The 22,531-nt window shown below is 32.8% G+C and overlaps 1 protein-coding gene across 1 annotated transcript in view; it reads left to right on the top strand.

Annotated features, from left to right (window-relative positions):
* Window positions 1-22,531, top strand: part of LOC129216413 (ovochymase-1-like) — a 40,521-nt gene that overhangs the window by 5,663 nt on the left and 12,327 nt on the right. Inside the window, exons 2-9 of the mRNA XM_054850628.1 lie at window positions 1,012-1,169; window positions 4,017-4,248; window positions 5,406-5,519; window positions 6,458-6,671; window positions 10,149-10,284; window positions 11,472-11,637; window positions 16,308-16,450; window positions 18,213-18,387. Coding sequence (XP_054706603.1) covers window positions 1,012-1,169; window positions 4,017-4,248; window positions 5,406-5,519; window positions 6,458-6,671; window positions 10,149-10,284; window positions 11,472-11,637; window positions 16,308-16,450; window positions 18,213-18,387 — 1,338 coding nt within the window. The remainder of the gene's footprint in view (window positions 1-1,011; window positions 1,170-4,016; window positions 4,249-5,405; window positions 5,520-6,457; window positions 6,672-10,148; window positions 10,285-11,471; window positions 11,638-16,307; window positions 16,451-18,212; window positions 18,388-22,531) is intronic.

The raw sequence follows: 22,531 nt of genomic DNA, 5'->3' as shown, positions 1-22,531 counted from the left end.
GCTTTAGAAAAGTATTTTCTAAAATTGTTGTTAGGTTTTAAAACTGGTAACTATCTTATATAATTAAAAACTGAGCGTATCTATAAATGTACCTATGTATCTATGTCCGAGCTACTTCTCCCGAAAACCAGTGAACTGATCATCGATCCAGGTATCGATAGATTCGTAATTTTCCCGTCTTTATGTTCGGCTATTTAACATAATCCTCCGATAATAATTAATAGAGATATCAATTAAAAACTATTAATTATGACACTTAGATATCGACACAAAATCCATATTTTTTTAATGCTTTCCTCCATTCAAATTATTATTCAGTGCTTCATCTCAACTTTCCGTAACAATGCTTTTATCAAAATGTGTAGCGTGAAGAAAATCATTGAACATGGCCCCACTTAATACTTATAAAAGCGTAATGGAAATTCAGTGGGGCCCTGCATTGAGAAGAAAGATCTGTTGTCATTTTTTCCCGAATATGAACAAATAAAATTCTTGCTCTTGTTTTAAAGGTTTTTCCCGTAATCGGGGATTTAAAATGTTTCTTTTTTGGTTATTTTTCCGCAATCTACTGCAAAATTTTACTGTTTTTTTTTTTTTTTGCTCAAGCCTGATTGTAAAATACGTGCCTCTTGACATTCCTTTTATTTTCGCGGTAGACCGTTGAAAACCGGGCGACGCAGCTAGTTATTTATGAAGCTGTTATTGTGAGGGACAACTTGAAAGCAAAAATTGTCCTATGAATGTTAACATGAATTACTGCTTAGCAAAAATAAAGGTTTATGAGATAATTCATTTGAAAGGCCAATGAATGAGGCATTGCAGTTGGAATTTAATTCTTAAAAAAATAATGTAATTTTCCTTGTATGGGAATGATTGTTCGAGCGTGATAACAACTTTCTTCCTCCAAATGGTGATTCAGTCACTTTAGGGTTCACACAAAATAAAATTAGTTTCATATTAATTTCTCACTCATTAGTTGGCCTAATTCCATGCTCGTTAATTTCTCCATAGAAATAACTTCAGTAGACAGTGATGCTGCTTGTGGAGTGTCTCAGCCTCTCAGAGTAACTCAATCTTTGGGATTTTTGACTTCTCCAAAATTTGATAATTTCCATTATTATCCAGCCAATCAAAACTGCTCATGGACCCTGAAAGTACCGGAAGGAAAGGTAAAATAAATTTAAAAACTTTTATTCCACTTAATAAAAAATAAAAAACCCGCCCTTCATCATTAAAAAAAAAAAAGAAAAAGATGAAACAATAAACGTTTCATCAGCTTTTTTATTGTAGGGGAACATGGGGCGAAGTGAAATGGTGAAATATTTACTCTGCTTTTAGCTCCACCTATCTGGTATTATTTTAACTATATAGTACCATATGTAGTCTATTCCAGTCAGGAAAAAAATACCGTCGAAGATTAATGCATTTGGTAATATAGGCAATTTTAAATAATTAGTACTCATATTGTAATATTTTGTCATAAGTCAAAAATTATTTCTGTTGCTACAAAATAATAAAGTTATTGTTATTAACATTTTAAATATTAATTGAGTCCTCCTAATGTCCAATGCAGTATTAATTTAGTTAATATTAAATTTATTTGTATTTTAAATAAATTGCACAATTAGTCAAGTACATGCGGAGCAAAATGAAATACATGTAGTTTGTTTCATTTACTTACTCAATCATTTAATATAAATCACTTTCGTTTTCATTTATTAATTCATTCATTTACATTCCTTCTTTTAGTTATTTACTTATTTGTTTATTCATTCACTTATTTTCTTTTTCATTCATTCTTTTACTTGCTCATTTGTTTTTCTTCATATATTAATTGATATATTCATTTAATTATTCGTTTATTGTTTCTTTATCTTTTCATTTATTCATTCAAACTTTTACTTAGTGATATTTTAAATCAAAAATACTTTTTACAATCGAATAGAAAATATTTCATTAGAAAAATATTGCATTTTTCACTTTGTCCCATAAAAAAAAGGTGAAAATTTTCCACTTTTTTTTTTTTTTTTTTTTTTTTTTTTTGACGACTCAAATTAGCCGCGAAAAATAAAAATATACTGTTTCAACGCAAGTTTTATTATAAAGTACAATGTTCTTTTTTTGTGTTCTCTAACTTTCAAAACGAATTTCCGATTTGTTCATTTTGAAAAATCTCAGTCATCTTAATCATTTCACTTTGCTCCACATTCCCCTTCTATATATCTCATAAAAAACATAAAAAAATCAAATGCCATGTTGTATGCGAATAATTTTGTTTACGGCAATTACCAACTCTGCGCACAAGCCCGTCGTTTCAAATTTTCTCGAGGGGTGGGGGCAAAGTGTATAAACTCAATTCCAATTTTATCAAAAAACAAAAATTATGTCTACTTGCATAAAAATGCATTGGTTTCCTAAAGCTAGAGGGGGGGGGGAGCGCAATTTCCCTCTCCTGACCACGTTAAATGAAGGACCTGTCTGAGTATAAATCATCTTCCGAGGGGTAGTTTAAGCCAGTGACTAACATGTGGTCCACGGACCACTAGTGTCCCACGAAGTTTTATGTGGTTCACGAAAAAATTGTTGTACTGAAATTAGCTAACGAAAATTTATGAATTCATCTCATTTTACCTAATAAAATTGTTGTGAAAATATTTCAATTGCATGTGGTCAGCTTAAAATTTGGATGGGTGGGGGAATGTAGGGCAAAGTAATTTTACTTTTCGGGACAAAATGAAGTGGTGAAGTTATTACTCAGCTTAAAGCACCACATTATATGGTAATATTTTAACTGCGGAGTAACACACGTTCTTTTAATTTATTCATTCATTTTTCTATTTACCCATTCATTTGATAAAAAAATAGAAAAAAATTGAATAAAAAATATTTCACGAGAAAAATATTTTATTTTTCGCTTTGCCATACGAAAAAAAGTGAAAAAAAAATCCACTTTTTTTTAATGATACAAATTTACTGCCAAAAAAAAAAAAAATGTGTCAATGTAAGTTTTATTAAAAAATACATTGTTCTTTCTGTATCTACTGTGATTTTCAAAACAAATTCCCAATTCGTTCATTTTGAGAAAAATAGTGATCTTAACTATTTCACTCTGTCCCACATTCCCCAACAAAGTGATTCTAAGGGGAGAAATGACCACTTCCCTGGATTTGAAATGCATAATGTAATTATGCATTTTGCGTGTATTTTATGTTTTTCCTATATAAATGCATTGAGTATACGCAAAATGCACAATTACATTATGTTTTTAAAATTCAGGGAGGGGGTCATTTCCCCTCTTATGAGTATACACTCTTTACCCCTCCCCCTCATCCTATATAATTTTGAAATGACGTGCCTGGTCTAAGCCATGCATTGTGTCGCTGCAACTTGGCAGTCAAATACAATAGCTGTTGCAGAAGTTCAACTTCTTAAAGGCATTGGTTACCTCTCTCCCAATGGAGCACTTTATTTATTTATTTATTTTTTATTTTTAAGTATTTTTTTTTGCTGATGATCTCCAGATGAAATTATGGGTTTTAAAGTTAAATTCTATAACATATCACCCCGATGATGCTAGTTGAAAATACGTAATCCCGTTAAAATAATGCAAAACTGGTTTATGCAGAGTGAAATAGTACCTAGAACATAAAAAAGACGAACACTTACCATGCTTGTGTTTTATTTTTAGGTGATATTTTTGAAAAAAATGTATTTTGGTTTGAATCAAGAGTGTGAGTTTGATGCACTTCAACTTCTTAAAGGCATTGGTTACCTCTCTCCCAATGGAGCACTTTATTTATTTATTTATTTTTTATTTTTAAGTATTTTTTTTTTGCTGATGATCTCCAGATGAAATTATGGGTTTTAAAGTTAAATTTTATAACATATCACCCCGATGATGCTAGTTGAAAATACGTAATCCCGTTAAAATAATGCAAAACTGGTTTATGCAGAGTGAAATAGTACCTAGAACATAAAAAAGACGAACACTTACCATGCTTGTGTTTTATTTTTAGGTGATATTTTTGAAAAAAATGTATTTTGGTTTGAATCAAGAGTGTGAGTTTGATGCACTTACATTATACGAAGGAGAGCCGCCAAATCACAAGAGGATAGGAAAATATTGTGGATACTGGATACCTGTAACACATAGAACAAAAACAAATATTCTTCACATCAATTTTATTAGTGGCAGAGTACCACGAAACGTAGGCTTCCAGTTCTTTTTTAAAGAAGAATATCCCACCGGTTGGTAAATAAATTCTTTAATTATATGTAAAAGCAAATATTTATTCAAAATGTATAATCATTGGAAACTTATATTTTATGATGAAAGAACATTTACCATTATCTTACTATGTATGCTTTTGTGCTTACACAGTAAAACCCCGATTTTACTTTTCTTAAGAAACTGGGTTGAAAAACGTAAAATACGGGAAATACATAGAAAAAAAAATCAAATAGCAAAAAACTAAACATAATAAAGAAAACTCTTTTAAAATGTATAATATCTATTTTTTACGAAAGGAACATTATTGTACATACTATTTTAGATCATTTTAACGTATTTAGTTGCAAAACCGGGCGTTTCGGTAAAAAATAGTCCGTAATAGTGGATTGTTTTTAGTCATTGAGTTCCAAGTAAATGCAGCATCTTACAGGATTGTAATACTTTGCAAGTTTTTTTACAGGTCTTAATGAAAGTAGTATTTTACTATCTGTAAGGTCTTTAATGCAACATTGAAAGAAGGAATCGGCTGTGCTTCTGGTTCTTGTTCATCTTCATTGGCGGATGATAAGTCCAAAGGAAGGCTAACTTTCCATTCGGGTAAAATTAATATTATTAGTACAACGGAAAACTGGGACCTGATGAAATAAAACGTGAAATGCAGGGGAAAACGTAAAGGGTTTTACTGTAACTAGCTTATTTGATTAGTTATTTATTTTCTTTTTCTTGGCGCATAATTTCTTAAGATTTTGTCAATTTTGAAGTTGTTTTCAATAAGAATAATTAAAGAAGAACACGTATTTCATAAACACTAACCTAAAATAAAGGTGGGTAGTTATTTTTTGCTTTAGTTTTCTTGAGTCATTCGTGGAGTTTCAATTTTCTAAAAAAGGTTTTTTTTTTTTTTTTTGAATTATTTTAAAATTTTTTGTCTACAGAAAACTGAGGAAAAAAATACAAAGCATTTCATTGTTTTTATAGGAAATTTATTTTACAACCACACTACTAGATCATTCGTAGTTACCCGTGGTCAAAGATTTCAATGAAAGATTAAAGAACATATGTTTAAAAAAAAAAAATCTTTAATATAGCTATTGGAACGTAAAATTGTTACATATTCTGAAAGAAAAAACAAACTATTGTTTATTCATCAAACCTATTTTTTTTTCATAACAAGTGAAATGCAAGGAAGGCGAAATTTCTTGTCGACATAGAACAAGATGCGTTTCTTCAACAAAACGGTGTGATGGTGTGGATGACTGTGGTGATGGTACAGATGAAGAAGCATGTGGTATGCTACTGCTTTTATTTGTATTTTTGTAAATCTATGCTCATGAAAACTTTAAGTAAACAATGTCACTGAAGATATGAAAATTTCACCTCTCTGCGTCACATTATCTATGATACTTTCTTTTATCGAAACTAAAGTTGCCATCATTATTTTCTGTTCCATTCGTAATGAATTTGCATTACGAAAAAGAAATATTATGGAGGTCAGAAATTGAATTGTTGCAAAAGATTCCCTAAAAAAATTATTTATGTTACGAGCTGATTTATTAGCAGATTTTCAAAAATGGTTCTTTTTATGTTTTTGTGCAAAAACACACAGTATTAAATACCTGTTCTTAGCATTATCAATACATATATATACACCTGAGTTTATACATAATTTTTTTTCGATGCTATCTGCAAGAATTCCAGCTAGAAGTATAAATTTATTTATTAGAAAATGCATTTAATTTGATTTTATGTTTTAAACATAAAATCGAATTAAACATATTCTGCCATAAATAAAATTATTTCAGAAACTTCAAACACATGTTAAAAGTTCGTTAGTGATAAATATTAAAGAGAATCATTGAATGATCTATTTTAACCTATTGTTTTGTGCTGTTTTTCAAAGAAGAAAAAAATATGGTGATAATAGAAAAATGTCTGTCAGAATTCATGTTACTGAATGGTATTAAATCTTGATTTAAAAGATGAATGAAAAACTAAAATTATATGAAAACAGTAGAGTTCCGAAAACTCAGCCTAAAAGTGCAGGAGTAAGTGATAATGCCAGGTTATAAGGATTGCGCGCACACATCTTATTTTTCGCGCGGAACTTTTTCAACTTGCCAGAATGTGGCAGGGTTTTGTGAGTTCAGGGGCCGAGGTTTCGGGACTCTACTATGTTACATTCTTACTTCCCCCTGAACCTATGAGAATATAATTTGTTTTTCCTAGGTTCTATTTATAAAGACAGAACAGAGTGTGGAATCCCCAAAGTGCAACCTATTCTCGAAAGTAATCGAATCGTTGGTGGAAGAGACGCCATCCCTGGGAGTTGGCCATGGCAAGCCTCTTTGCGTCTGGTAGATTATGAGCCATACAGTCACAACTGTGGTGGAGTGCTTATAAGCAATCAGTGGCTGTTGACAGCAGCACATTGTTTTAAGAAGTAAGCAATTATCCCATTTTCTTATTTAGAGCTTATGTCTCATTTTCGATAACACTGCAAAAAAGATTTAAAATTATCACCCGTTATTATGCATACACATTTATACCCAAAATAACTATTACCGACCGTCCTTGAACTTTTTGAGAAAAAATTTTAAATCTTTAAGTTTTTACCTTTTTATTTAACCATTTTTTTTGCCATGAATATATCTTTTTCTTTTGAAAGTGTGCAAAATTTAAAACAATCTACATATCATCGCCTCAGAGCAACAGTAGGATATCTTAGTGTTTTTCCTGGGATTTCATGTCTTACTCTTGCTCTGAGGCGACGATATGGTTTTCATCGATATTTGATTAAAAAGAGGGAGAGAGAGAGAGAGAGAGAAGACGACTAAGGTTTGAAATCGTTTAATTAAATGTTACAATTGTTTAATTAAATGAACTATAAAAATGTAAAACATATACAATGGTAGCGAAAATTGTGGGGCATCCTTTTGCCTATATTTTTTCAAATTTGTATGCTTACAGAAAATGTTATTCTTACGAGTTAGTACTGCAAAATACTAACTCGTATACAGGGTGTATCGCTACAGCGTTTACAGATTTTCAGGGCAGATAGAGTACACCTAGACGATGGGAAATCACATAGCAATTCATGGTCGGAAACGCTTTCCTGACGCGATAGTGACGATACAAAGCACAAGAAACACGGGACACAAATAAGAGGAGAAAACATGTTTATTATTTTTAATGCAACAAAAATACTGGTAAGTTTTTGTCCGGTGTACATGATAGATGTTGCTGCGTAAACTGATGCATCAGATGACGGTGCATGCGCACAAGCGGTTTTTGTTACACCGAGGAGTCCGGGAGACGCCCGGTATTTTCGTTCACGTTCGGTCTTCATTGCGCCGGAGATGTGAGGCATGCATCACGGCCCGGGGTTGTAATTTCAAACACCTCCTTTGTTGACGATTGTTGGCTCCTTCATGTTGTTCTTCCTTAGTTTTTTTGCTGTACTAACAAGGAGAGGTTACGGTCTCGGAAATTCAGATCGGGATGTGATTTGGTAGATTAGTAGTATCCTTTAAGGGTACTCTCAGGGTAAAGTAATAAAGCGCACTAGCCATAAAATTCCGAGAAAACAGCCTTTAAAGATTTACGCGTAACTTATAAATTAGTAGAGATTGTTCGTAAACAAGTGCCCGGTGGTCATGTTGGCAGCGCTCTGGGGTTCCATGCGGCCGATCCGTGTTCAAATCCACTGCAAGTTTCTTTTTTGTTCATTTATAAAGTAACTGTGACAGCTTTGTGCAATTTGAATTGAAAATAATGCGAAATTTTTGAACACGCAAAGCACTTTAATAGAGAGAATGGAGGAAAATTAAATCGATACAAGTTAAAATTTAATTACAACGGCTACAAAATCACTGTAGAGCTTAATTTACAGATGATTTTTAACAATATATTTGTTATTCATATACATATACCAGAAAGATATTTATCATAAAAACATGGAAAACAAAAACTGTTTTGACATCTGGCACAATTTATAAAGGAAGATTGCTTACATTAGCAACTTTTTTGTAAAAGAGTCGTTGGAAAACATACTTCATTTACATTCAGGAAAATTTCTCTTTTGTCAGAAAGTTTAGAAGTATACCAGGCATATCGAATCATTTTATCAAAAATTGGCGATGACAGTTGATGATGGACAATTGATTGTATTTTATGCAGTCTTCACGGGTATTTATTTCTCTATTATTTTCAACGAGATACGCGCAATTTTGTGTACGTTTTATTAAATTCTTTTCCTGTCTATATGAATGGACGCGAGAAATTGAACTTAATATGATTCTGATGCAATCAAATGATTTTCAGTAAGCAAGCTCTCGTAATAAACGACAGCATCTTTTAATCTCTGCTTCAACATTTCATTGTGCAATGAATTTTTATCCATTTTGTTAACAGATTTTATTCGTTTCAGGGTTACTTCAATAACCGACCATTTCTATTCACAATATTTTAAAAACTGAAATCCTTTTTCACGGTATAGAATTTTCCAGTCTAATATACAGCACAGACGATAAATAAATTTAATGATGAAAACAAACATGAACATTGAAGACGATAATAAATGGAAAATAAAGAGTTGAATATTCAATGTAAAATACAGCAGACGACAAATTTACAAATAACAGAATCAAGGAGCAAAACAATTGCTCGATAAGTGCGGTTAGGGTTTTTAAAATTTGACTACCTGCTTATATGCAATAAAACAACATTCTTCTTACTCATCCACAAAGAAACTGATTATGTATTTATTGCAAAAATCATTTACTTCGTCAAAATTTATAATATCTAAAAATGTGTAATCACTTGTTTGTGAGAATAGTAAATCGAGTTTTAATGTACTATCACACATTAAAAATACATCATATTTTTTAAATTAAGTATTACCTTCAATTCAAACTGCAAAAATCGGTAATACTCACTTTATAAATGAACAAAAAAGAAACTTACAGTGGATCTGAACTCGAATCGGCCGCATGGAACCCCAGAGCGCTGCCCACATGACCACCGGGCACTTGTTTACGAACAATCTCTACTAGTTTAAAAGTTGCGCGTAAATCTTTAAAGACTGTTTTCTCGGAATTGTATGGCTAGTGCGCTTTATTACTTTACCCAGAGAGTACCCTTAAAGGATACTACTAATCTACCAAATCTCATCCCGATCTGAATTTCCGAGACCGTAACCTCTCCTTGTAAGAATAATAAACACGTTTTCTTCTCTAATTCCTGTCTTGTCTTTTTGGTGATTTGTGTCGTCACTACCGCGCCAGGAAAGCGTTTCCGACCATGCATTGCTATGTGGTTTTCCATTGTCTAGGTGTACTCTATCTACCCTGAAAGTCTGTAAAAGCTGTACTGATACACCCTGTATATCACTTTAAAGAGGATTGAATACAAAACTCAGTGTAAAAATCAAATACTTTAACAAACGCATTTATAGAGTGGTTTGTAATACCTAACTTTCCCGGTTAATCACTGTTAATCACCAATCAAATGTTATTAACTGCCAGCAGCATCTAACTTTACAATTGGAGCAAGTCATTATGCTTTGTTTTTTCTAAGGAAAACTGCTTTTAAACGTAATTGAAATACAACTATCGCCTCTTAACTTACTTTGTCTCATATATATTTGAATTTTGTCTATGTGCTGAATTCAGTTTTAAATTTTTTTCAAAATTAAATATACGAGTTAGTATTTTGAGAAACGCGGTATTTTCTGTGAGCACACAATGCTTAAAGATTTACGAAAATTTCCAAAACTTTGGCCACCACTATGTATTTCATTGTAAGATTTTCAAAGCTTCATTGTTGAACTATGAACAAATATATGTAGTTTTTAAAACTGTATCGAGTCAAAATTTTTAGCACTATAACGATGATGCTTAATTATTGTTAAAACTTTTAGCAACAGACTAGGTACAGAGAATTGGAATGTTTTGTTTGGAAAACATTTTCGTCTAGTACCGGATGATACTGAGGAACTTCGATACATGGATTCCATTTATATTCACCCTGGTTATAAAGGCCTTGAAGAATCGAGGGTAAGTAGACACATACATATCAAAACACAATGTACACATGAAATACACCTCCAACTCAGTCATTCCAGCCGAGAACTGCTGTTTCATGCTTATTAACACTCATCAGCTCGGCATAGGAAGTGACTGAGCAGGAGGTGGAAAACTTCTTAAGGAAGCCAAGAGTGCCAAGCAAACTAGGTAACTGATATAGAATTAGCACTGACCAGACGAGTGACCAGAAGCAATGGTTCGGTTCAACTCATTCTGAATGAAGATGTTGTTTTGCAAGATTGCAGAACCTAGTTTTCTATTTGTAATATTAGGTATGGCAAAGGTTATCATACGACGAGTCGTAGGTTGGACACCACTCGATAAGGATGCTCCAGATCAAGTCGCTTTTCAAACATTACCAGACGTTCGCATGGATCAGGTGAAAGGGCCTCACATGACTCGCGGACCGTAGGTAGGGAAAAACTGGTTAAGGAAACTTTTGTACAAGCCACTTATCCAAAAATTAAGATATTAATCGGTTCATCCGTTTAGGAACTGCGATCCCGCCACAGACAAATACACACAAACGCGCGTTAAACTTATATAACTCCCTCACATTTTGTGTCAAGGCTTAAACATAAGTAATGAAAACAAGGAGACAAACATGGAACTATTTCGAAAGGTCAAGGGCTCAGCAAGATTGGCAGAAAAAAAAGAAATATGTACAAAAAAGTCGCTAGTTAAAGTGTACAAAAATAATGACAAGATAACAGATAAAATATTTATTTCTAGAGATAGCAAAATATTTTTCTCATTTGTTTCATTCATCATGAGTGATAAAAATTGTCTAATTTTGGCAGGGGGGGGGGTGTATAAGTAAAAAAGAAAACAGGGGGGGGGGGACTTGCTTACTAAAGGAAAACAATTGAACTTTTTTTTTCTGTCAGTGGTGCATACATGCTTAGGGAATGAAGATAGTAATATTTTAGCGACTATTTCCTGCACACAGCTTTAAGTAATTGTGAGCCCTTGATTTTATTTATTTATTTTATTTATTTATTGTTTTTTTTAAGAGTGCTGGTGTGTACTCGTAACTGCTCCAACTAGCTCCAGTAATGTAATATTGCTTTTAAGAGAGGGAACTGCTCTAACATTAACAATACTAGATTTAGTAAAAGTTTTAAATGATAATTGTCTTTATTTCTATTTATATTCAGCTTTCTATACCATGGATTATAAGAAAACAGCATGACATTGCTCTGGTGAAGCTAAATGCCCCAGTCACCATTAACGATTATGTGTCTCCAGTTTGCTTACCTCAAACGAATCATTCATTAAAATCAGGAATCATGTGCTACGTGACAGGATGGGGGGAAACGTATGGTAAGTACAATAATTCCCTGCACACAATTGTTAATTTAACAAAAGTTATTTATGCCAACGTTTTGTGTCAATATTAAACGTTTTATGAAATAAGAATCAAATGATAATAGAAGCAATGCCGCATGGGCGTTGTAGCCCCCATTTTTTTTTTTTTTTTTTGCTCTTACTAATTGGATATCTTATTAAATGGAGAAAAACATTTTAATCCCAACTCATTGTACTTTATAGGAGCGAAATAAAAGAATGAAGAGTTTAGTACCTCTCCGTCTTAGGCTTATAGATAGAAAATATTGTTTTAGGGTACCTGCTGCAAACCGTCTGAACGTCGTAGTACTGGCTGCAATCGAACTGCAACTGCAACGATAAACTTTTTGTTCAAATAATAATTATTTTGTTATGGCTACGTTCTTAAATAAATTCTAGAACATTTTACTTTGTTTTCGCAAAGAAATATTGGAAGATTTTTCAGTAAATGCAGTAAATTTGGCACCTCTCAGTATGAACAGTATGATGTTTTACAAGTAGGGGAATGTAAGGCAAAGTAAAATAGTTTAAGATACCTTATTTTTTTCAAAATGAACAAATAGGAAATTTGTTCTGAAAATTACAGTACACAAAAGAAGACAATATATTTTATCATAAAATTTGCATTGAAGCAAATTTTGGCAGTAAATTTGTACCTCCAAAAAAAGGTAGAACATCTTCACTTCTTTTTTCACGGGACAAAGTGAAAAATAAAATACTTTTCTAATGAAATATTTTCTATTAGATTATTAAATATATTAAATCAAATAAAGGAGTAAATGAAAGAAGGATTGAATAAATGAAAATTAAATAAAACAATAAACGAATAACTAAATAAATTAATTAATGTACGAGAAAAATTAAATGAGCGAACAAAATAGTGAATGAATAAGAAAATAAGTTTAAAAAATTATAAATAAGGGCAGTTTTGAATGAAGGATCGTTAAAAATAATAATTAATAATTGAATACATAAGCGATTTGATAAAATATTGAATAAGTAAATTAAATATACTTTTTCACTTTGCCCCATCCACTTTGTCCCGCATGTACTTGACTAACTGTAAAAAGCATTTAAAATGCAAATAAGCTTAATATTAAACAAATAAACACTGCAATGAATATAAGTAGGTCTCAATTAATATTTAAAATGATCCTAACAAGAACGTTATCACTCAATAATAGCAAAAATATTTTTTGAGTTACAACAACATATTACAATCATTGAGAAGGAATAAATGGAGAGAGTGCAACCCTACTATCCCGATACGGCAACAGTACCATGTGACCTGGGGAGCAATTTCGCGTTGACCGTAACCGCTGAAAAAGTTTTCATTAGCTGAAGCCATGCATGATAACAACCTTTTACTGTAGAAGGGAAAAATTAGATTTATAGTAATAGTGCAGTATTCTAGCATTGTAAACTGTGAGGAAAAAGCCACACCAGGAGGTGCAGTAACTTTTCCCTAGCATGTGCGAATGTTTTTTACTTCTAAATAAAGAAAAAATAACATTTATATGCATTCAACGAGTACATGTTCCACAGTTGCCTATAATTTTAAAATTTTTGTACGTATTTTACCTATAAAAGTTATAAAACATTGTATATCTTGAGTGCAAATAACATTTTAGTTCCATAAAAACAATTTTTTTCTAAACTAGTAATTATTTTAACGACTCTTAAACATTTTGTGTACATTTGCTTTGTTGGCGAGTATCTTCTCGCCAAGCTCCTGTGAACCGCAGATGCACAAGAATAAAGATTTGCTATTTTTATGCTTCAATTTAAATACTAATATGCCTGCGTATGAAATCATTTCAAAACATTGATTACAATACATATGAATCCATAAATTTTCAGTCAATAACAGAACACTTTAAACTATTTGTACAAGACCGTCATTTTAAGGAATAAACATCAAAATACATGAAAAATGTAATTACATTATGTTTTAAAATCCGGAAAAAAGTCGGGAGAGGGAATTTGAATTATATACCTGTATTTGTAACCGTTATTTATTTATTTATTTATTTATTTATTTATTATGCGGTAAAGGAGTTGGAGCCAGAGCTGCTCTGATTTGTAACCCCGACTTCATAATAAGCGCCGTCTGAAAAATATTTAATGCCAAAAGAGCGATTGCGTGCCAAAACGTGACTACTTCCCAACCAAACAAGTCACCTGACCTGGGAAATATTGGGTCCCAAGCTTATTTCACTGAGACATTTGCTATGGCTCCCTCCATTAGTATTCCTTCTCAATGATTACAATATGAGTATCAATTTTTGAAAATTGCTTGTATTATCACATTCTTCTATTTTCAGAGGTAATTTTTTCTTGACTACTTGTAGTTTCATGCGTTACAACATAGTTAAAACATTACTAGATAGGTGGTGCTAAAAGCAGAGTAAATATTTCACCATTTTACTTTGCCCCACATTCCCCTATTTATTGTCCTTGGCCGAAAATTAAGTAATGCTTGCTATTAAACGGGATGTTTTCCGTTGTAACATCAGTTTGAATTGTTTTACATTTTTTAAAGAATAATTATAATAGTACTGAAATAGTAAAAATCAGGAGCGGATCCAGTCAGAATTCTCGCAGGGGACCATTCGGAAAAATACGATGCTTTGGAAAAAGTTTTAAGTTTTACAAGTATCAATATGGACCAACTTTAACTAGAGCATTTTTAAGGAATTTTCTCTATTCGACGCAAGTTTAATACAAAGACTGTAACCTTCCAATAATTGTCCTCTTTTCTTAACAAACGTGTGAATATCGTCGCCTCAAAGTGGTATTCCTGTAATTAGTACTGTGTTCTGAGGTGACTGTATAGGACTTCTAATTCAAAGGGAAACCGATATGAAGCAACCGTAAGTATAATATTAAGTCCGAAGTAAAGGGGACCCGGGGGATTCTCCCCCGGAAAATTTTTGAGTTTGTAGTCTTAAAAACGCATTTTGAACGATATTTGGTGATGTTAGATGAGAAGGGGTTCGATAGCGCTGACCTGCCTATTTTTCGAAATAGTTGCTCTAAGAATGCAGTTTTAAACGATCTTTGATGATCTTAGAGGGAGGAGAAATTTGAGGGCCCATCTGAGGAAATTTTTCTCATTTGTAATCTTTGAAATGCATTTAACTGTCTTTCGTAATATTAAGGGCTCAGGTATGATCTCCCCCCCCCCCCCGCTCATTTTTCGAAATTGAAACCTTAAAAACGCAAACATTATCTCCAATTATGTTAAGAAGAAGGAAGTTCGGGGTTTTTCTTGCGGATTTTTTTTTGCCATTGTGAAGCCAAAAACTCAGTTTAATATGATCTTTACGTGATGATACGTGGAGGAGAAATTCGAGGACCCATACGAAGAAAATTTTCTAATTTGCAGTCTTAAAGATGCATTCTAATTATCTTTGGTAATGGTAGGGGAGAAGAGGTTTGGAGCGCTTCTCCGAAATTGTAGCTCTAAAAAGGCTGTTTAGACGACTTTTGATGTTAAGGGGAGTAGGGATTAAAAGGCCCATCCCAGGAAATTTTAGTAATTTATAGACGTAAAAACGCATTCTAGACTATCTTTGGTAAGGTTGGGGGTTGAAGAGATTCTGAGATTTACTGCCAAAAATTTTTCAAAATTGAACTCTTTAAATTGCAAATGTAGGCAATGCATAATTTATGAGTAACTTTTAGAGGACCGGCAATTTTTCGAAATGGAAGCTCCAGAAACGTACCTAATTCATGAAGACTTTCAATGATGTTAGACAGGGAGGAGTTCTCACCCGGAAACATTTTGAAACTCAAGCGCTTAAAACCAAATTTAGGTCGATCTTGCACGATGTTGGCGAAAATGAGATGAGAGGGACCTTCCATTGGAAACTTTTACAAATTACTTTTCAAAACGTGGTTTGTAGACGATCAAATGATAACAAGAGGAAAAGGAGTGGTTTGGAAAATCCCACATTATAAAAAGAATGAAGAATACTAAGAGAGCACTCCATAAAGCCAGGTTGAAACTTAAATCTAACTTTAACTTAATGCGCAATCATCATTAAATGTACAACTTTTTATCGGACACTTACTAACACATATCCCTTTTCTTTCTCAAATGGGGGAAGTAAACACATCAAAAAAGAAGAGCCCATTATGCTAAATGAAACAAATATTTGGTATAAACTTGATATTTTTGAAATTTTCGTGGGGTGGCCATGCTGGCATTGTTTCTATTCTTGTTAGACTTCACATGAATTACAATGATTTTTTTTTCCAATTTAAGCTATGAAAGAGGGTTTAAAAAACTATGCTTGAAACTTCCTCAGTGTGGGTTTATGGATCCCCGGCGCTGTTTTTATATTCTTGTTAGACTTCGAGGAATAGAAAGAAATTTTTTTTATATTTAGCTCTAAAAAATGTTTTAAACTGTTTTTGAAACTTTCTCAGGGTGGCCATGTCCGTACTCTTTGTTTTCCTCTCTGTTAGACTTTTTATGTGTTATAAGGGAAATTTTTTGCATTTTTGCTTAAAAAAGGGAGATTGTAACTGTTCTTGAAATTTTCTCGGGGGGGGGGGGGGCATGGCCCCCATGGCCCCCTCCCTGTATCCGCCCGTGGTAAAAATATAGGTGAAATTTTACTTTGCTTGTTTTCTTGCAGGAACAGGATTTGAATTGGAGCTTAAACAAGCTATGGTCCCAATTGTGTCTTTAGAAACTTGTAACGAGTGGCATCGGTTTTTTGACATAGCTCCAACAATGCTCTGTGCGGGGCACAAAGACGGAGGACATGATTCATGTCAAGTATGAGTTTTCATCAAATTTTTTCTTCTTAGATTTTTTTTTTTTTAAATATATGTGTGTGTCGGCTTTTTAACTGTACTCCATCAAACCTGATTTATTCTATTTCAAGAAAATCTATTGAAATTCAGGTTTTATCAACATGCGGAATCAATGTTTTCAACAGAATTTAAAAAATATATATTTTTTATTTTTAAAAAAAAATCTCATTGTTTCAGCTTTAGTGTTTATTTTCTTGTAAGGCTGTAGTTTCTTATTACATGGATGTTACACGCAAGTATGGAAAAAAAAATAACAGTTTAAAAAGCTAAGAACAGTACGCTTTTATAACAATATGACCTGAAAATCCCATAGCACCTACAGCCTACAGCCTTGAAGTTTGGTTAAAAATTACTTCAAGCCCCGGGGGTTTGCACCTGAGGTTTTGTTTCTTAAATTTCGAATTTGCTTTTTTTAAATTACTTCTTTCAGTTAAAATTTCACATAAATTACCTATTAAAGTGGTAAAAATTTTTCCGCATCCCTTAAGAGTCTATGCCATTCGAAATATTTTTTTTTCCTGCAACAGATTGAGCTTGTTCCAATTTTCTCAATTAGATAGATCGTCAAGGTTTCTAACTTAGTGACAGTCTTTGGCTCAACTAAATTCAAGCCCGGAGCTAAACAGCAAAATATAACTAGAGACCACGAATTTGAAAGCGAATTTTCGAATGTACAAAACGGCCGTTTTACTATGGTAATGTACAACGGCCCTCAAGCTGTGAAATTTGGTACAAGTCAGTCTGACTCTAAGGTACTCTTTGAAGCGGTTTTAAAAAATAATTTTGTTATTTACTTATTTTTATCAAGTTCTTTTTGTGTCTTCGGGTTGGAGTGGAGTTTTAATATTTTCTCTAATTTAATGAGCTTTTTACTGAAACTGCTTTCTACGGGAAAGGGAGCACGATTTTTATTTTATTCTAATAGTGATGTGTATTTTAATCTGGTTCTTCTTAACAGGCGCTTTAAATTTTCACAAGCCAAATGAGATTGCGAAGCAATCTTCATTGGTTGGTGAGCGTTAACGAGCAGGGGACGGAACCTTCTAGTCGTCTTAAAGCAAAACAAGATCTAAAGTTACTTTAAAACCTACCGAACTCGTGCTCATTCCTTCCCACAGAACATGTGCAGCACATGTGCAGAAAAGACACTCGAGAGCACATGATGTGCTCTCGAGTGTTTTTCGTCGGAATTAGAAAATGTGGTATATCTTCTATCAGAATAAACGTATTTTACGCTGTGTCAGAAACATGGCGAGTTTCCGGCGGAGCTATGGCAACGTGGTCGCTTTACGTGAATGGGTATATAAACAATAAGTTCGAGGATTGTTTTACATTTTAATGAAACTTTTTATGTTATTTATGGGCTATTTTAGACGGTATATGGAACGCTAAATGTTTCTTCGTGATATACTTAATTCATCTGGCGGAATTTTTACATTTTAATTGAACTTCTAGAATGATTTTATGTCGAAAAACGGCCCAATTCCGGTTGAATTTTTACATAAAAATTAAGATCGTGTAATATTTTTTGTACTAGACAGTCAAGACAACTAGAAAGGGTTACGTGACTTTTAACTGCCAATCCTGAGAGACTTCAGGTTTTCCTGAGAGTGACATCAATTAGCAATTTTCTTGGTTGCTCAACAAATTACAGCATTAATAACGGAATGGTAGTAAACAAAGAATTTAAAAATTACTTATAATATAATAACGTTTTCTTTCAGGGTGACAGTGGCGGCCCCTTAGTCTATTTGGAAAATGAGACATGGACATTGGCAGGAATCGTTTCTACAGGTGGCTCGATTTGTGCAGCAGAGAAACAGCCTGGAATCTATACTCTTGTTTCTTATTACATAAGCTGGATAGAAAATGTCACTTCCATTGACTTTGGTTTAAAACAAAATTTTTAAGTGTGTAGAAAAACAATCGTCATGTTATATAATGTCTTCTAATAATTCACTGTTCATGATTCATTATAACTTATTGTCATAATGTGTATGAATAAAAGAGAATATTTTTGTATGTATGTATGTGTGTGTGTTTCCTATACAAATCCACAGTTTACGTTGGATCTCGACCAAATTTGGCAAAAGATACTTAAGCACCCAAGAAGGAACGTAGGAGGATTTTGGAACACCAAACGTTCGAATTTTTATTTTAGGATCCAAAAATGGAATGAAATTGCTTTTTCTACTCGTAATATTTATCCAATTTTCTTGATTTCAGTCTCATTCGAAAGCCCGCAAAAAATACCACACCGAATTGGATTTACTTTCTTCTGATTTCAAAATCACCAAGGCTGTAAAATCACAAAGAGAAATGTTATACTCATTTTTAAGTAAAGCAACATCAATATTAAATCGGAAATTTATCGTCTGCCGCGAGCTCAGTTCTAATTAGCGTGAATAAAATCATTGAGAAGAAAGATCTGCTTTACCTAATTATTATTAATGAGGTAATTAATATTACGTGGGCGTTTGATAAACCTGACAGTGTCTTGGTGGGTTTTCAGTAGTTCAAAGCAAAGGATTTCTTTGGCTAAGTAGGGGAACATGGGGCAAAGTGAAATAGCGGGGCAAAGTGAAATGGTGAAATATTTACTCGGCTTTTAACTCCATTCATCTGGTATTATCTCAACTATATAGTACCATATGAGGCAGTGAGAAGTAAAGGGATGTAAGTGGCAAAATTAAAAATTTGGAGATAACCAGTACACATGGGAGGTGAACCTCTCCGCTGTCTCGGGGCAAGAGATTGTACTAGTAGCCCTGGTAGGTGCTGCTGTACAGCATGATTTAGAAAAAATTTTCAATGAAAGCCTACCTAGGATCCAATCTTTAAACGCGTTTTACTCGAAACTTAAAATAGTCCACTTGCATCCCTTTGCTTCTCACTGCCTCATATGTAGTCTATTCCAGTGAGGAAAAAAATACCGCAGAAGATTAACGCATTTGGTAATGCAGGCATTTTTTAAAATTGATACTCATATTGTAATATTTTGGTGTAAGTCAAAAACTATTTTTGTTACTATAAAACAGCGTTTCTTAATTTCTTTGATTAGTGGAACCCTTTTTCAATGTTCACTTTTTTCGTGGAACCCTTGGTGTTTCAATAGTTTGCAGTGGCGTTGCCAGTGTTCTGTTTCGGTGAGTGCCCAGGTTCTTGCCTCAAAGAGACTATCACACTAACTATTTGTCAATAAATCGCTAATTAAATGTACATAATTATAGATCATTTAATTATTGGTAATTGCTAATTATTATTTCTTTTTGTAAAATACAGTCGGACCCCGATTTAACGAATTAATCGGGACCGAAACTTTTATACGTTAAATCGGGGTTATTCGTAATATTAGGGTGTGAAAAAAAATTGCAATTACTTTACCTATAAGCCCTATAAGCAATTGAGCATAAATATCCAAAAGAAGAAAGTATACACTTTTTGTTCAATATTCTACGAGTTATTACTCACTCGTTAATTCGAAATTTTAAAGTACTGAGCAATAGATTTTTTGACAATTTCTTTGACACCTTGACAGGAAATAATGCTCTTTCGACTTTATGGAGCGAAGGAAATATTGTCTGATTTACAGCCTGCTGCATGAGATATGTTTTTACAGTTTCCAGGCCATCTAAAGCGTTTGAAAAAGCAAGTTTTAATGGGAGTTTCATTATCGCGTTCTGCGTCAGAATCACTATTCATTGGCTGCCCCCTCATCATCCGCCAAAAATTGCAGATTCTAATAAAAGAGTTTTTCTCCTTCGGGCAATGTGGATGTGTCATTTGGATAACAATCCAATATTTCCTAACTCAAACTGACAAAAAAAAATGTTTTTTTGGCTGTTGAAATGTTTCGTTAATTTGGGGTTTATTATTCGTTAAATAGAGGTTTTTGCTTTCATTTAAGTAGGGAGAAAAATAAAAATTCGCTAAATCGCGAAATTCATTAAATAGAGGTTCGTTAAATTGGGGTCACACTGTACCAGTACGTTCCTATTTGTGATTCTGAGAAATACTCTCAATTTTATAAAGGATAAATAACCTAAGAATTTATGCATGAGTTATATGATTAAAATATCTTCTTAGTTAGGAAAAGAAATACTGATGTGTTTTACCTACAAAAATGTTAATAATTCAATTAAATTTACGCAGAAAAAGTTTTTAATCCTTAAAGTTAAAACATTTAAAATATCTCTTATTTTTTAATTTTTTTTATTTATTTACAAATAAGAGTTTTTGATGTCAATGTGTGTTCCAGAGACAAAACTAGAATTGCTGTATATATAGGGGTCTTAGACAGAACTAAACCATTTAGACCCTCGTGACCAGTACTTCTTAAATTGGTCCTCACTCGTTAAATGCTGAAATTGTCCTTTCAATAACGCAATTCATCAACGCAATTTTATGCTATCTTTGGAGACATTAGGTGAAAAATAGACGTTTTGGAGTTGATCTTGAAAAAATATCGAAGTTAAAACCTTAAAGGCATCATTTCATTCTATTTTTGATAGCTGAAAATTTGCATTATTTTTGGCGAGAAATAAAATTGTTCCCATAACATAGTGGCTAACCCAGATGGGTAATAGTGCTTAGATTAGATGCGAAAGTGGCAGTAAATGTATTTTTGAAAAGGAGTTATTTTTGTCGATTTTTTAAGTGACAAATTTGAAAGGTGTGAAAAGAAAATATCATGGAACCCCTGAGAGAGCTCCGTGGAACCCTGGGGTTCCGCAGAACACAATTTAAGAAACGCTGCTATAAAATGATAATGTTCTTGTTATTAACATTTTATGTATTTATTGAGACCTCCCAATATTCAATGCAGTATTAATTTAATTAATATTAAGCTTATTCGTATTTTAAATAAATTGCACAATTAGTCAAGTACATACAGGGCAAAGTGAAATATTTTGTTCAAAGCATGTAAAAAAGTTTAAGTGTCAATCATTAGTAAGTGCACAGTAGAAATCTTATTTGGACGTTTAAAAATATGATGTATTAATTCAAGCTCCTTGACGATTCTTCATTGAACTGTTTTGAGACAAAAGAAAACACTAAGACTGATTTCGTACCTGAGAAAACTCTGGTGGGGAAAATATCTTCAAAGTCCAGTCACGGAACCAGTTCATTGACGGCAACCTTCCCCTATCTATCTATCTATCTGTAATATATATATATATATATATATATATATATATATATATATATATATGAATAAATAACAAAGTGGTTTAATAATTGAAGGAATAAGTAAACGGAATGAACGATTTCACTTTGTCCCGTTCATTTTGCCGCGCGTGCACTTGACAAGTTGTGTTAAATATTTAAAATCAAAACACGTCTACAATTGACTAAATTAGTACTGCACTGGACATCAGTAGATTTCAATTAATAATAAAATGTTAATTTCAAAATTATTACCATTTTATAATAATAAAAACGCTTTTTGAAAAACCACAAAATATTACGATAAGTTTATGAAACTTTGAAAATGACTTGTATTATATATACTTTGATCTTTAGAGCTGTTTATTTTTTGACTGAAACCAACTATATGTGTTTAAGAATTTAGTTAAAATGATGCTACACTATTAAAAATTCAGGAAACTTTTACGGTAAATATTACTGTAAATTGCAGTGAATTGCACCGAAAAAAAAACCGATTGCAGCGCAATCGTTACACCACGTGACTTACAGTGCGAAGCATATAACAGCGACAGTGCCCTCACTCGCTGTGCCCCAACTGGTATGGTAGTCAACAAAGCCGCCTGCCGATAAGAAGGTCCCGAGTTCAAACCTGCTCCTTGCATGTTGCGTTTTTCAGCTCTCGCTTATTCTACTTTAAAATTGTACAGTGAAATTGGATTTTACGGTAAAAGCTACTGGTAACATGTATGCCAGTAACTTTTACCGTAAAAATTCAGGATTTTTTAAAACAGTGTAGATAGGTGACGTTTCAAAATTTAAATACGTTACTATTTCTTTCTACCCCACATCCCTCTATTTATATTTGTGATAACAGAGAAATTATTGTAATGAGCAC

The sequence above is a fragment of the Uloborus diversus genome, chromosome 2, assembly GCF_026930045.1.
Source record: "Uloborus diversus isolate 005 chromosome 2, Udiv.v.3.1, whole genome shotgun sequence".
In the NCBI taxonomy this organism is placed as follows: domain Eukaryota; kingdom Metazoa; phylum Arthropoda; class Arachnida; order Araneae; family Uloboridae; genus Uloborus; species Uloborus diversus.
Note: the sequence above shows the minus strand (reverse complement) of the source record. Positions and strands in the feature narration are given on the sequence as shown.